This window comes from Pseudonaja textilis, chromosome 12 (assembly GCF_049901715.1).
Source record: "Pseudonaja textilis isolate UNSWEBS1 chromosome 12, rPseTex1.2, whole genome shotgun sequence".
Classification (NCBI taxonomy): domain Eukaryota; kingdom Metazoa; phylum Chordata; class Lepidosauria; order Squamata; family Elapidae; genus Pseudonaja; species Pseudonaja textilis.
The window spans coordinates 4864030-4879040 of NC_142001.1; the positions used below are offsets into that span (position 1 = coordinate 4864030).

Here is a 15011-nt window from a genome sequence, read left to right on the forward strand (position 1 = left end):
TGGCGTTTCTTCTGACACCGTGTCTTCACCCTGTGACCCAGGAAAAATATAAAACAAGGGGTTGAAGCTGCCATGTGTGAAATCTTCCGGTCTCTAGTCAAACAAAGTGCAGGACCACCAGTACAGAAGCAGGAGAGGCCTTCTGCTCCAGCCATTCTCGCTGCCTCCAACCAGCACAACTTTGTAACCGAGAGCTCCTGGTTTGCCCCCCTCCCTCAGTACCACAGGACCCCTTGTCCAAAATGCTTGTGTGGCCACCAAGCTTTGGCGGGAAGCCTTCTGTCTTTTGCAAATGGCCGTGGGGAAGCCAGGTGTGGGAGTTGTCATGCCAACCTCTCTGTGGGCCCCACTGCAAAGACCCCGGGTTGCTGTGTCCTGACTTGGCAGAAAGTCCTCACTGAGAGACCACAACTCGTGTAATTGTTCCATTGCGCTGGAGACCATTCATGGAAAGAGGAGGGGGAGGAGGGGGCGGGGGCGGGGGTGGAAACAAAGTGCCGGCCATTTCTGAGTGAGTTTGTGGGTCATGAATTGGAATAGGGCTCATGGAACCAGAGTCACTCTGGATGGAGCCCAGGCTGCCGCCATCAAAACTGGTCATTTTCTTCTTCATTAGTTTCCTTTCTTTGGCTCTGCGATTTTGGAACCAGATTTTCACCTGCAAGAGCAAAACAGAGGAAGAAGAGAGTTAAAAAGAGTTTCCATCACTTGGCATTGGGAGCAGGGGTGGGATTCTATTGGTTCTCACCTATTCGCTAGAACCGGTTGTTAACATTCTAAGCAGTTCAGAGAACCAGTTGTTAGAAGAAAGTACTGGCCTAATCCTGTAAAGAAGGCTGGAAGGAAACATTCTGGTGTTGCTTACAGAAACTGCCTCTCCGTTAACCCTTATTACATTCTTGGCAGGACTAGACTTCCTGTCTCAGGAACTTGTCTGGAGTTTTTTGTTCCCCTCCTTTGCTGGTACTTTGCTTGTGTGGAGTGACCATTGAAAAAAGTGACTTATGACCATTTTTCACACTTACGCCTGTTGCAGCATCCTCACAGTCATGAGAGGCCAGGCGAGGAGATGCGTGCCTCGATGTGAGTGATATTGAGTTGGCCATGCCCAGGCAATAACATGACCACCAAGCCATGTCCACCCAGTCACATGACCACCAAACCACGCCCATCAAATAAGCCACACCCACAGAACTGGTGGTTAAAAATTTGAATCCCACCCCTGATTGGGAGCCTTAAAGACGAGCAAAGTCTAAAGCCATCCTAAGCTGCATTAGCCCTCTGCATAGAACCAAGATCCCGTGAAGTGTTCGTGGCGCTTTATAAAGCCTTAGTAAAACCACACTGGGAATACTGCATCCAGGTTTGGACCACAGATGAGCCCAAACTTTGTGCTGCTAAGAGAGATGTTTGTCAAGTGACTTTTGCCCCATTGTATGACCTTTCTTGCCACAGTTGTTAAGTGAATCACTGCAGGTGTGAAGTTAGTTGCACAGCTGTTAAATGAACCTGGCCTCTCCATCAACTTTGCTGGTTGAAAGGAGGCTTACAAAACCTGAGGCCACACCCTTGACGAGAGTATGTGTGTGTGTGGGGGGATATGTTGCTTTGAAGCCCTCCTAATCTAGTCAATACTTGCACTTTCTATCAGGGCTGCATTAAGGCCAACTGGGGCCCCAAGCAGAGCCCACCAACGGTGCTCAAAGGGAGCAAAACGTCCAGGGCACAAGATGAGAAACGAATGGGACATCTGATGCCACCTGCAAGCCAAGCTTTTAAACTTTACCTCTGCTCTGGGCCAAAAATAGTTGGGTTTTTTTGAGAAAAAATAATAATGTGGATTAAAGTCTGCTGCAGCAGATAAGAACCATTACCAAAAAAAATAACAAATGTTGAGTGTAGCACTAAAACAGTGAAGGGTATGAAAGCGAGAGGAAATCCGCCTGTGCTTTGAGCTTGTTGGTTTGCTGACATTTTATTAGCCAACTAGGTAACATCATCAGTGCTAGCAGACAAACCTGCAAGAATATCACCAAGCTCAGAGAGCTCCAAGGACTTCAGGGGGTAGTCTCTCCCATATTTTCTCACCCAGCCAGCTAGTCCTCTGCTCTGAATTGGACAGAAACCCTGCCATAGGCAGGTAATTGAGGCTCTACCTGTCTCTCGGAAAGCCTCAGGTTTGCAGCAAGTTCAGACTTCCTTCGGATGGTGATATATCTGTTGTAATGAAACTCCTTCTCTAGTTCTAACCTCTGGTGATCTGTGTACACCACACGGTACTTCTCTCTTGTTCTTGTTTTACCTGTTGAAAAAGAAAGTAAGAAAAGTTTGCATTTGCTCCTGAAATGTTGGACCTGCCTAATCCAGGCTTTGGCTGAACCAAATAAGGAAGGTGCACCTATGCTGGAAAGTAATACCAGCATTACTTTTGGTAAGCCTGTCTTCCAAGCACAACTAAAAATAATACCATTTACAAAAAACTTACTATTAAACGTACTGTATATAAGTGAACTGTGTGCATGCTTATATACAGTACATGTAAATAAGTGTATGTACACTGAGAGTTTATCTATTGGAGACAAATTCCTTGTGTGTTCAATTACACTTGGCCAGTAAAGAATATTCCAATTCCAATATCAATAATACTATTTACAAAGCACATCTGGTCTAATTCTTATGCTTCAAAAATGATTTGGAAGGAGTACCTTAGACTTTGAACCCAGCATCTCTCACTGCTATTCCTTAAAGCCATTCTTCTGTTTTAGGCTTCTGTGCAAGCTTACAAAACCACGCTCTGCTTTAAAAGTGACATTTGTGGAAGGTGTTGGTTCCTTAAAACAGTGGCCGTTGTTTTTCAGGCTCATGAAGAATTCTTGGAAAAGTCAGGTGGCCTTAAGTAACAGCAGAGAGATGCACAAGACTCAAAATTCCATTCAACTGTTTTCAAAGGGTGCAAATCGTCATGTTGGCTGGCTCAGGCATAAGAAGGCATTTATACTCAAGCATATTTTGGTTTTGATCCGCAAGCATCTTTACCCGTAACTTCCAAAACAGCTAAAAGCTAGCAAAAACATTACCTAGTTCACCTGCACCAATTGTGGTGGGCTTCTGCAAACAAGAAAGAAGTATATTGTGGTGAATGGCAATGATTACAAGGGCATCAGAATGTAGGTGGGAAGACAAGACATTTTGTGTTGTAAAAACTATGAAAATATATGTCATTTTCCATAAACCTGAAGGGCACCTTTGTCTCTTGACTTAATGGCAGCCTTTCTCCAGCTCAGATCAGCTTCAGAAGTGGCAAGCCATACAGGGAGTCCTCAACTTACAACAGCTCATTTAGTGATCATTCAAAGTTACCACGGCACTGAAAAAAATGTGACTTATGACCATTTTCCCCACTTATGACCATTGCAGCATCCCCATGGCCATGTGATTTACATTCAGATGCTTGACAATTGACTCACATTTATGACGGTTGCAGTATCTCGGGGTCACATGATCCCCTTTTGCAACTTCCTGAGAAGCAAAGTCAATGGGGAAGCGAGATTCACTTAACAAATGTGGCAAGAAAACATCTTAAGGACTTAATTTAGGTTTCAGTAATCTTCACAAAGCAGCACAAAGGATCTGCCCCTGAACTAGCCGCCTTCTGTTTGATGGTCTACAGACACAGGCATTAGTATCGTGTATATCATGAAAACATTGCACAAATAAAATTTGTGTGACAATGTGACTTTCTTGCCATGAATCAGGGACATTGAGACCTCCAGATGCAGTAGAAGTTCAACTTTTAAGGTCCCATCTAACTGGAAATTTGCAGAAATTGCCAAAATGGGGAATATTCTAATTTTGAATCTTATGTATGTTTGGCACATTTCAGAAGTTAGTTGGAATTTCCCCTCAAAAATATAATTTAAGGAATTAAGTTTTCTTTTCTTTTTTTCATGTTTTATTTATATAAAATACAATTACATTCATACTACAATAACAATAATATTTAGCTTGTCTACTTTAACAAATCTCCATTTTAACATTTATCCTTTTTATGTCCCCATATTTCTAACTTCTGTTTCTATTATCTAACCATTGATAAAATAGGTCCCATATCAAAAAATATCCTGTTTCTTTTTTGTCCGTAATAGTAAACATTAGTCTATCCATTTCTGCACATTCTAATATTTTCTTAATTACACTCATCTGTCGGGATCTCATCTTACTTCCATTGTTGTGCAAATACAATTCTGGCTGCAGTTAGTACAGGTAAAATCAAATATATATAGTCCCTTTGTCATATTTTTCCAGCAGAATGCCCAGTAAAAATATTTCTGGTTTCATACCTATATGCTGTTTTATCATTTTTTCCAACCAAGTATGTATTTTTCTCCAATATTTTTTAGCTTTGGGGCACGTCCATCACATATGATAATATGAACCAGGTATTTGATTGCACATCCAACATTTAGTGGATCTATCCTTATACATTTTTGCCAGTTTTGTTGGTGCAAAATGTCATCTATTAAAAAAACATTTTATACAAATTTTCTTTATATGGAGTTTCAAGCTACAGCTTGCACCATGAATTGGACCAACCTCCTTTTCTCCTTTTCTCTCTTTAAAGTTCCTCATTTTAAAAGCCGAACCAGTCAGCCATAGAAAAAGAGGGCAGGAAATGGAATATGGGGGCAGTATGAAGGCTAAAAGACTTTTTCTTTTAAAATGAGATGTTAGAAGTAGGAAAGGAGAGGGACTGCCCTGGACTGGAATGTGTAATGGGGATGTGCTCAAGGAATGGCGGATGGAAGACCCATTGAAAGGGGCCTTTTGTAATCAGAGAGAATCAGGTTGTTGACTCTAACAAAACAACTCGCCAGGTGTTGTAAAACCAGGACCTGCTTTAAGGAGACTCAAGTTATTCTAGCAGTCTGAGGCCCTGCCTTGCTCTTGGGGCAGGAGGGTATGGTGGGGACATGCAGGTTTCCCCTTGGCCATAAAATTCACAGGGCATTTTTTCGGAACACAATAAAAGCCAAGAGAGGGCCTCTTTATTTGCTGTGAAAATCATCCGTCTTTCCGGCAATATAACTGCTAAAGAAAAGGAGCAGAAGCCAGGATGCATATCAAAGCCCCCTCCCTCCCCACCCTCCCCCCAAAAGTGTCAAAATAAGGTCTGTTGCTTGATATGGCAAACCAGCCCCTGGACTCAAGACAATGGAATCAAGGGGCAAAGAGGAGCAGGATGCGGCTCCTGAACCTCACAACTAGTTTATAAAGAAAATAAATTAGCATTCAAATTGCCCCTGGTTTTCCCTGCCTTCTGTGCTTGAGCCTAGCTCTTGTTTTGCATCAGCCAGCATCTTCCTGGTCACAAGACTTTGTGAATTTGCCCATGTCTGCGAATTCAGCAGGACAATAAAGGCAGCTGAGTCCTGCCTCCCCTTTGGAAATTCCATCCCGTTTCCAGTTCCATCCAGGCAAAGGAGCTTCAAAGGGTGGTCAGAGGAGAGGTTCACCAACAGCCTTCCCCAGCCTGGTGTCTTCTAGGTGGGCTCCACCAGTACGAGGGAGAAGATGGCTATCTCCGCTTCTCTGGAGACCCCCAAGTAGAAAGAGGAAGCCAAAGGAAGGATGCCAGGTTGGGGAAGCTTGGAGAAGATTTTGAAAGGAGCCAAGAATACTTTTCTGAGTTTGGTTTTCTTGCAGACATTTCATTACTCAAATGAGGTAACATCATTTGTGCATTGATGAAGTTAGCTAGTTTGAGGTAATGAATCATCTACAAGAAAACAACCAAACTCAGAGAGCACCAAAAATTTCCCCTAGTCAATGTTGATAAAATGATTCCAACGGTAATATCTAAATCTAGCTAAACTTTCTTTTAACCTCCTACTCCAAATGTAGTTTAGGCTTTGCATCTTTAATTTTTATTTTTCCTGAAGGAAGGCATACATGGGACTCAGCATTTTGTTTCATGACTAGATCTTCATAATCCTTCTCTCAGTTCATGATTCTCAACGTTTTGATGAGTCTCGTTCCTGATAGTGCAACATGGTTATATTTATATCACTCCTTCCAGCCTTATGTTTAATAGTAAAATGGTTGCTTTATCTCTTACTCCTGATTGTAACATCAAGAAGGTGCACCAACTCCATTCCAATCCATAGAAGCAATTACAGAATGAAATCCCTGTTTGGTGCCTTTGTGTTAAAGCTCCATGGAAGTTGCTATTGTCTCATCTAACAGCTACCAAGGGAGGACATCTTGACCTTGCCACTGGTTGTCTATCTGCTGCTAAGAGGAACCAGAAGGACAGTGTGGTATAGTAGGGAAGACTCTGGGCCAGGTCTCGGTGGAGACTTCTACCCTCATCCATGAACACATACTGGGTGACTTTCAAGCAAGTCAACCCAAAATACCTCTCGGAATTGTTGCTATTGGGAAAGAAATGAAGTCTTCTAAGATTTCTGAACTGCTGGAAGAAAGCCAAATGTGAGACACGAATGAACAAATGAGCAAAGACTTGTGTGGTCTTCCGGGTCCCTCAAGGGTGGCCTATTTCTCCCTGTCTGAAACTGGACATTTCTTCAAGGGGTCTTCAGAAGTGAGATTCTGTAGGGAGAGAGAGACTGGACTAAGGGCCCTTTCAGTGGGAACAACCTGAAGGCTCAAAACAGCCAAGATGGCGACTGCAATTGCATGATCACTGCCCAAACTCCTCATTTATGAGGCAGGACTTCAATCATAAAATCATCACCGTCTTGACTTGTTAAACCTAAGCCTAAGATTACTCCTTCAGATATCCTTGTTTTTCAGTTATGGCTTTTTTTGCTCTGGAATTGGCTTAGAGACATATAACTAGTTGAATCATATCTAGTAGTTATGAAAGACATTTTAATGCAGCCTTTAATTGCGGCCCTTTAGATTCCTTTTAATGTTTTTGAACACCTGATTGCAAATGATGATTCTTAGTTTGCTCTGATTTCCTCACTAATTACCATACTTTGTAATTTTGATCATTTTTTGCTGTGTATCTATGAACAGTATGATCTCTTGGAAATGTTCATTTAAAGTGAAGAATGTTTTAAAGGATTTAAAATAAGCCAAATCAAAATTACATTAGCTGAGTATTTCCCTCTCGCTCTACTTTTTACTTTCAATCTTAAATGATTGCTAATATATTTGTGGAATCCTAGTATTGTGTAAAATTTTATCCCTGAATTTTTTTTAACTGTCTGTCAAAATCTGACAACAGGTAGGAGACTACTAAATTTTAAACCGCGTATTGCATGGAATTGATCCATTTAGAGAATTCTAAAATTATTAGAATGAGATCTGAATGTGGATTTTCTTACAGCAATGTTGTACTGTTCATTTTTATTTGTTATTCCACTTTTTACCAACTAGATATAATAAGTTGATTAACCCCCCAAATTAAAGAGTATGGGATTACAAATGTTCAGATATAGAAGGACTGTAGTATAGTAATGGTAGAATCTATGCTTTAATTTGTATGCAAGATATCCCAGAGTTATGTCTGTTAAAATACTGTTGGCTAAGATTAGGAGCTCCAAGGTACAAATAACAAATCTGGCATTTATTTTTTAACACAAAATCTGATCATGGATTGCAATAAAGTCCTATTCTATTCTATTCTATTCTATTCTATTCTATTCTATTCTATTCTATTCTATTCTATTCTATTCTATTCCATCCCATTCCATCCCATTCCATTCCATTCCATTATTTTCTATATTCTATATTCTGTTCTATTTTATTCTCTATTTTCTATTCTATTCTAATTTTATCCCATTTTAAATGACTGTGGTGGCACATCATGGGTTTGGCTTGGGTTTGGCTTGGTGTTGTGTGAATCCAGATTTGCTGGCTTGAAGGCTCTCAAACCGACAGCTAAGACAATGAAGAGACAAATCACATCTGTCTAATCTATGAATTCTATGAAACACACTAAATCTAGAAGCTCTTTTTAAAGGCTTTGCCTGAACCCACAGGCAGGAGAAGATTCCTGTTGAAGTAGAATCGGGCAGGTATGTGGTTTGATCTGTGGTTACACACACTAGAAAATGTTCCTACTGAAAGGATTGACTGTTTGATATTGTTCACCTGCCAGCTCCAGAGATTTTGAGTGAATTATGATAAACAGAAATCAAATCACCATCCGTGTTGGAGGACTGAAATAAAGGATAGCAGACCAAAGAACATGGATTTAAGTTGTGAAAGTGTTGTTGCTAAAAACTGGGCACCCCACTTTTTCTCCTAAGGCCTTTTAATGTTCTTCGTGCATTATAGCCTGCTTTGAGAAGAGTTAACCTACACTGGGAGAAACTTCCAAAACTCTGAATGCACAACTTTGCATATAGTGACAGTGTAGGAAAGATTTCAGTGTCCTCACAGAGGCTTCCCCAGCTAAGAGTCAGACTGCAGTGCTCAGAATTTCCAGAGCTGCAATGCGGACTGCGATTCCTGGGATTGTAGTCCAACACATCTGGAAGACGCAGAGTTCAGAGAAGCCTTCATACTCCAATGTGGGATAATGGTTCAAGTGTTGGGCCAGGGTTCAAGTCCACCCTAACCCTAACTTTCTGAGCTGAGCCTACCTCATAGGCCTTCTCTTATAGGGATAAAACAGAATTTCCCATTGAAATGAAAATATAGAAATGGATGATAGAACCACCTCTGAGCTGTAAGTAGCCTATTAGTTTTACCCTCCCAGGGTAATCCAACCTCTAATTCACCTTTCTCCAGTTAGAGAAGAAATCTTGGCCACCATCCGTCATCATCTTCTAAAACAGAGTTCTCCAAACTTGGCAACTTTAAGATTTGTAGACTTCAACTCCCAGAATTCTCCAGCCAGCCTGTTCTAAAAGAAAGAATGACTATCTTTTGGCTGGTCTAGGATTATGAAGAGAGATTTGATTTGAATGAATCTCTGTTTCCTCAGTTACTATATTCATAATTATAAACAGATGTTCCATGAATAGTGATACCAGTGGGTGATTTACCTATAAGTACAGGTAGCCCTTGACTTACAACAGTTCACTTAATGACTGAAGTTACAGGGGCACTGGAAAAAGTGACTTATGACCTTTTTTCACACTTATGACATTATAGCATCCCCATGGTCACTTGACTTACATTTGGATGTTTGACAACTGACTTACATTTCTGACAGTTGCAGGGTGCCCTGTCTCCTTTTACGACCTTCTCATAAGCAAAGTCAATGGGGAAGCCAGATTCACTTAACAACCATGTTACTAATTTAACAATTGCAATGATTCATTTAACAAATTTGTCAAGCAATGTCATCTCCTGTTCCTGTAAATAACCAAATGAGCTACTTGTTGTCCAATTCCATGCCTGGTCCAAAGAGGATATGAGATGATTCTGCACCAAAACTTACAGTTCAGATAATTTATTGGTTTTACCAATCCAGGTTAATATATTCCAGAGCAAACTTTTTACCTCAGCTTTGGATGCTCCTGGATCTATTGAGAAAAAAACCAACCAAGGGGAAAACAGGTGTTTCTGGAAACAACTCCCAGACAAGTCAGAACAATAAGGTTGGGTGGCATCATGAAGTTGTGGTTGTTTTTGTTTAAATTTGTAGGCCCTCCCTGATGAATCTGAGGGTGGGGGAGAGCAAACAAAGGATTTGAGGAAAAGCTTGATTTTATTGCTCAAGTCCTTTGCCTTCCTAAATGGACCCTATACTTACCCAAACTCTAACCCTACACTTAGCCCATGTTAACAGTGAGCAGACCTCCTCAACTTATCTCACTGGCTTGCCATTCTTGCTGCCTGTTCTCCTTGAGAGTAGAAGAGTTGGAAGGGATCTTGGTGGTCCTCTAGTCCAGCCCCCTGGCCAAGCAGATGTCTAGACCATTCTGGACAAATGGCTGTCCAAACTCTTCCTAAAAAACCTCCAGTGATGCAGCAACCACAATTTGTCTTCAACAAAGCTCCCATCCATTCCTTCTTGTCTTGCCCTCAGGTGCTTCTACCTGCCCCCTTTGTCCTGCTCCTTTATAGTCAAGGGCCCAGAAAAATTCTTGAACTTATGTATAACTAGTTTTCGGTATTTTACTACCTGTATGAGAAGCGTTGTCCATCTAATCATTTCAAATATGGAAGGGTATCTTAGGTGGGGCTTTCCTTTTGGGGGAACTTGGACAATTGGTTCTCACTGTTCCCATCCAAGTGGCCCTGAACGTACCAATAACAAAATATGATGATAAGAAGGAGAAGAGAAAAGATACTACTAAGCTAATATTTGTGATGGCACTTCAGTCTGTTTCTTAACAGTTTCTCTGTTGAAACATTTTTTGCTCCAAGAAAAGTCTGTACGTGGACAGGTCAACAGTGTTTGGTAATGGGGAGCCTATCTCAGTGGAAGTCAGCCTGAAACTTTTGAATCTAACATCTGTCCTCACAGTGGAGCAGCTGGCTTTGCGGGTGCTAAATAAGCCTTCGGAAGCAATTGAATGATTCCACAGTTTAGCCATCTGCCATGTAAGCAACAGCAACTATAGAAGGAACTTAATGGTCCATCTCTAAAAAACAAGTTATTTCCAAGGTGTTTTGCCATCCTTGAAAAGTCTGTGTTACCATCAAAACAATATCTTATGAATGTCCTTGTAGGTCCCCATGGAATCGACATAAACAATTTTGTATTTTTATGATGGTTTGTTGGATAAACCACAGCTTTTTAGCAACACACTAGGGCCTAACCAAGAAAACCATATTCCTGCTTAGAAGAATGCATGAATCCAACCAATGTTATGTCAAAATGTGCATTCTTCCTCTCCCAAAAAGAAGAGAAGGAGGCACACTTAGAGAAGAGCAGTGGAAGGATCCCCAAAATTAAACCAGCCCTTCTTCTCTGAAAAGCACTTTTTTTGGTTTAGAAAAACAAACCCAGTCCAGGCTATGACAGAGGTCTATAAAATGGTGTTAAGGTGTTTGCCTTGCTCTTCTGCATATTAAGACTGGGATGAATTGTTAAAGCAATTTATTGGCAGCTGGGTTGAGGACTTATGTAAGAAAGCCCATGGTCCATGGACCTTATTCCAAGGAAGCTTTGGAAAGAACACTCTAACCTATTCATGAAGGATGGACAGGTAAGTGTGCTACAGCAACAAGCATAACATCCACAGATGAAGATGGTGGAGCTTAGATGGCTAGGAGAAAGGAAAGGACATTTTCTAGTTGGGAACCCACTTTGTGTGGCTGAAGGCTGAGCGAAGAGAAGGCTTTGGGTCCAGGAAGGTTAGACACTAAATGCTTCAAAGCATTTCTCTGTCGGCTGCCACACAAAAGTTGGGCCTCCAGATACACAAGGAAATTAATTCTTATTTGGTTAGACCTCCCATCAAGTGCCTTTCAAGGATGTGGCCCACCAGCTTCACCAGCCACCAATGGGACTTGTAGCCCTACACCATGCTAAACCCAGGTTAAGGAGCCACAAGTGCACTCTTCACATCATATAACAGTGGCTCAAGCCAAACAAATCACCTTCATCTTCAAGGAAAGTACTCAAATAAGATGCTAACAGAAAGATTGAGTCCCCCCCACCAAATGTAGTGAACCACAAGCTATTTTAATTAGCTGAGCATTGCGTGAATCCAGATGTTCTGCCATAGCCTTCTCTGGATGCAATTTTCAAAACCATAAAAACCCATATTTGCTGGGAATTCTGGAATTTGCAATCTGAAAGGGCCCAGAGAAGGCCAAGTTTTTTTTTATTCTTCTTATATGTATCCATGAATTCATAACTATGTTTTTACTTATACCTATTATCTTGTAAGCAATTGACAAAAATAAATAAATAAATAAATAAAATCAAAAAAGTTATATAGGCAAGTTGTGAACTAGATGTTGCTGTCTGTCTATTCACCCATTCACCCATATATTGATGGCATTATCAATAGGCTAAACATATTTCTATAAGCCATCTTTTGATAATTTAATTCAAACCAGGATTTTATTCCTTATTTGCAGATCTTTCCAGCTTACCCAGTTTGATTTATATGAGAAACTGGAGAGCCGCTGTTAAAAACAGGGAGCTCCCTGAAGTAATACTTTTTTATATATTCAGGAACTCTCAAGAAATAGGTTTAAATATTCACTTATAGAATATTTATAGAAACTAATTTGCCTTGAAAATTGCCAGTTTTTGTTCATAACAGTGACATAATTTACAACAGTGTTTTTCAAACTTGGCAACTTTAAGATGTTGGAGCTCAAGTCCCAGAACTGTCTACTCCGCAAATCCACATATCTTAAAAGCTGCCAAACCTCTGAGTTAAAGCAAGATGACTAGATTGGAACTTTTGCGGATCATTTTTCACACAAATTGAAAACTAGAGATGAGAGACAAGACCAGGTAAGACACAGGTAATAGCACCATCTTTTCCTTTCAAATGCCTTCAAATGCCTCTAGAATACAACAGTCAGTTTCCAAACGAGGGAGGCTGTGAATTCTGGATATTGTAGTTCAAGGCATCTTAGAAAGTGTCATATTTAGTGTATTTCTGTGAATTTACAAAACTTGCATTGTGCTGAATCTTATTTAACAACAACAGAGCACTGTGGTTCTCACGCTACTCTGAACCATAAAATCACCAAACTGCCTAGGGCATACAACAAATTCGACTGGTTATTTTTTTACAACTGTAACTAAATCTTATCTAGCATATCATGTAATATGAAGACTGCTGCTAGATGTGTAGAGTGTTAATTACTAACATTAAAGCATACTAGTGTAGCATTATTTGACGTCTGACTAGTTGGCTAATGAAACATCTGCCAGCAACCAAGCGCAGCAACTTCACAGCTCAACCTTGAGCTACATCTAACCTATTAGTGTTCAATATACTAATATGCATGTTAATGCAGCTGTAACTAATTTTCTCATATCTATTCTACATTAGCATCAAGCAAGACAATTTTCCAGAACATCTGAGGTGCCTTTTGTAAAACCGTGTGCAATGTTTATCCTGCCCACTTGTTAAATCCATCATTATTAACGTTCTGGAAGGTACTCTGTCGAGAGATCAAAGGCATTTTCTGCCTCTTAGATTCCAGCATTCCGAGAGGCGTCTAGCCTGCTAAAGAGCCCCCTTTATCAGGAGCTTCCATTTGAAATGTTAATGGGGCTACCCTCAAAGTGAACCCAGGTGAGCACAGAATCTTTGCTGCAGAAGCCCCTCTCAAGATAGAAACCTTTCTATTGTGCATGAAAGCATTGTCCCTTAAATGCCAGTTTGGCTCTGCTGTTATGCAAATACATTTTTAAAAGGTGCAAAGTTCACCTTTCTGCAGGAAAACAACAGAGCGCGCCAAGGACCTCCGCCCAGCTTTGAAATAAGTAGGACTTCCATGACGATTGCAATGTGGATTGTGTATAGCAGGAAAAGAGTGTTGGGGTACAGTAGATCCAAAATTGGTCTGCTAGCACTTTTTTTCTGATTTATTTCTGAGCTGCAGCTCACTTCATTGGATGCTGCTGGAAGGATTACTTAGCTGGTTTGCATTCAAGCCTCAAGCCAACCCAATGTTAATAAGCAACAAATGCAAATCCTAAACTTTTCAGGACCAGATGCAACTCAGTGCCACAGCAATCCTATCCCTCATCTTGTACCAGGAGCTGAAGGGTTTAAAAAAAAAAACACCCCGATTTCTTCCTCTTCCAGCCCGTTTTTCCTTACACACCCTTCCCCCTTAAAGGAGCCCCTTTTTATGAATACATCCTGTCATCATTTTCTTGGAGTACCAGATTATTGAGACCTTAAATCGAAGTTGTGACTCAGGAGCCCTTTTTCTCCTCAGGATAATCTGTCCCTTGGCTTCAGAAAGCGGCCAGCAACAGGAAAGTTAGAGAGCTTGGAGAGGAGAATTTAGGTCACCAACATACCTGTTGAAGTAGATTGGACTGTTTTCCTCATCCATTCGTAGGAGCTGTGCCGCTGGCTGAGGGGAGGAGAATTCGCCTCCGAATTCATGGTGTCCAGAGAAGGTAAAGTCAGAGAACCAGCAGGATTCAGGGAACTGTAATCAGCAGAAGAGAAGGAGACCTGTCCGGGAGAAGACCTGTTGATCTGGGTGGAAGTTATGGTGTTGGAGGTTCCTGGCCCATAAGCACTCCAATCCTCCCGAGGCAGCCCATAAGGTGCTCCCCAAGTCCCTGATGGTTGTCCACGATTCTCCATACTTTGGGGATGGTGGTATCCTATGTAATCTGCATAAGGTGTAGCAGAAGGGAAGTTTTGCGCTGGTAGGTTGCTGCTGCCATTGCATCGTACAGAACCTGGATACATCCTGGCTTCTTTTTCCAAAATATAACTCACAAAGATGAAGTTCATCCCCTAGTTTCTTCTTGGCCAGGCATCCTGCTCCTTGGGGGGGGAGGGGGGGATTTCACACGTCCTCTTCTTGCTCTCCTTCTCTCTCTCTCTTTTTCAATCCTAAACCTAGACTGGTTTTGGAGATGACTCAGGAAGTCTCTTTACTACCCATCCTTGACAATAGGATCCCTGGTGCTGGGCTAGCAGTGGACTGAGGATCTGCCTAATGTCAAAGATAACTGGCTACTCCCAAACATTTGCATTCAAATGAAGGGTTGGTCATCTTGCAACCCCACCTTACTGTTGGCTTGCCGATTTCTCCCAGACCCTTCCCGTCCTGGGCCAGGCATGGATTCAGTGTGCTTGTTCTGGGAATCTTGGAAAAACAAAGGGCAACCAACTCCACACTAAGTCATAACGTCATTTCTTTGATTTGAGATTGTTTATTAGATTTATGTGCCATGCATCTCATCTAGAGGTGATTCTGGGCAGCTAAGAAACATTAAAACCAGTAACCATTAAAAGGATAAATCAATAAACAACAATAATGATAATTTATCATTAAAAGATGGGAGGAGAAGGCTGCACAAAGACTAGCATTGTGTATGAATCCAGCCAATGTGGTTTGTAACTCATTGGTCAACATTGTAG

The 15011-nt window shown here is 41.2% G+C and overlaps 1 protein-coding gene across 1 annotated transcript; it reads right to left on the reverse strand.

The window, feature by feature from the left end:
- Window positions 1–394: 394 nt before the first annotated feature.
- On the reverse strand, window positions 395–14378 carry CDX4 (caudal type homeobox 4). The gene is made up of 3 exons (XM_026703159.2): window positions 13931–14378; window positions 2157–2302; window positions 395–658 (listed from the first exon to the last, which is right to left on the reverse strand). Exons 1-3 carry the CDS (start codon window positions 14376–14378, stop codon window positions 395–397), a joined length of 858 nt encoding a protein of 285 aa, XP_026558944.2.
- Between the last annotated feature and the right edge of the window lie 633 nt (window positions 14379–15011).

Bases quoted from the DNA above. Each gene is read 5' to 3' on its own strand.
- CDX4 (XM_026703159.2), bottom strand. From the start codon at position 14,378: ATGAACTTCATCTTTGTGAGTTATATTTTGGAAAAAGAAGCCAGGATG. The intron at 2,303-13,930 runs GTATGTTGGTGA...CTTTTTCAACAG, and splicing joins AGTCCAATCTACTTCAACAG to GTAAAACAAGAACAAGAGAG. The intron at 659-2,156 runs GTAGAGCCTCAA...TTGCTCTTGCAG, and splicing joins TGAGGCTTTCCGAGAGACAG to GTGAAAATCTGGTTCCAAAA.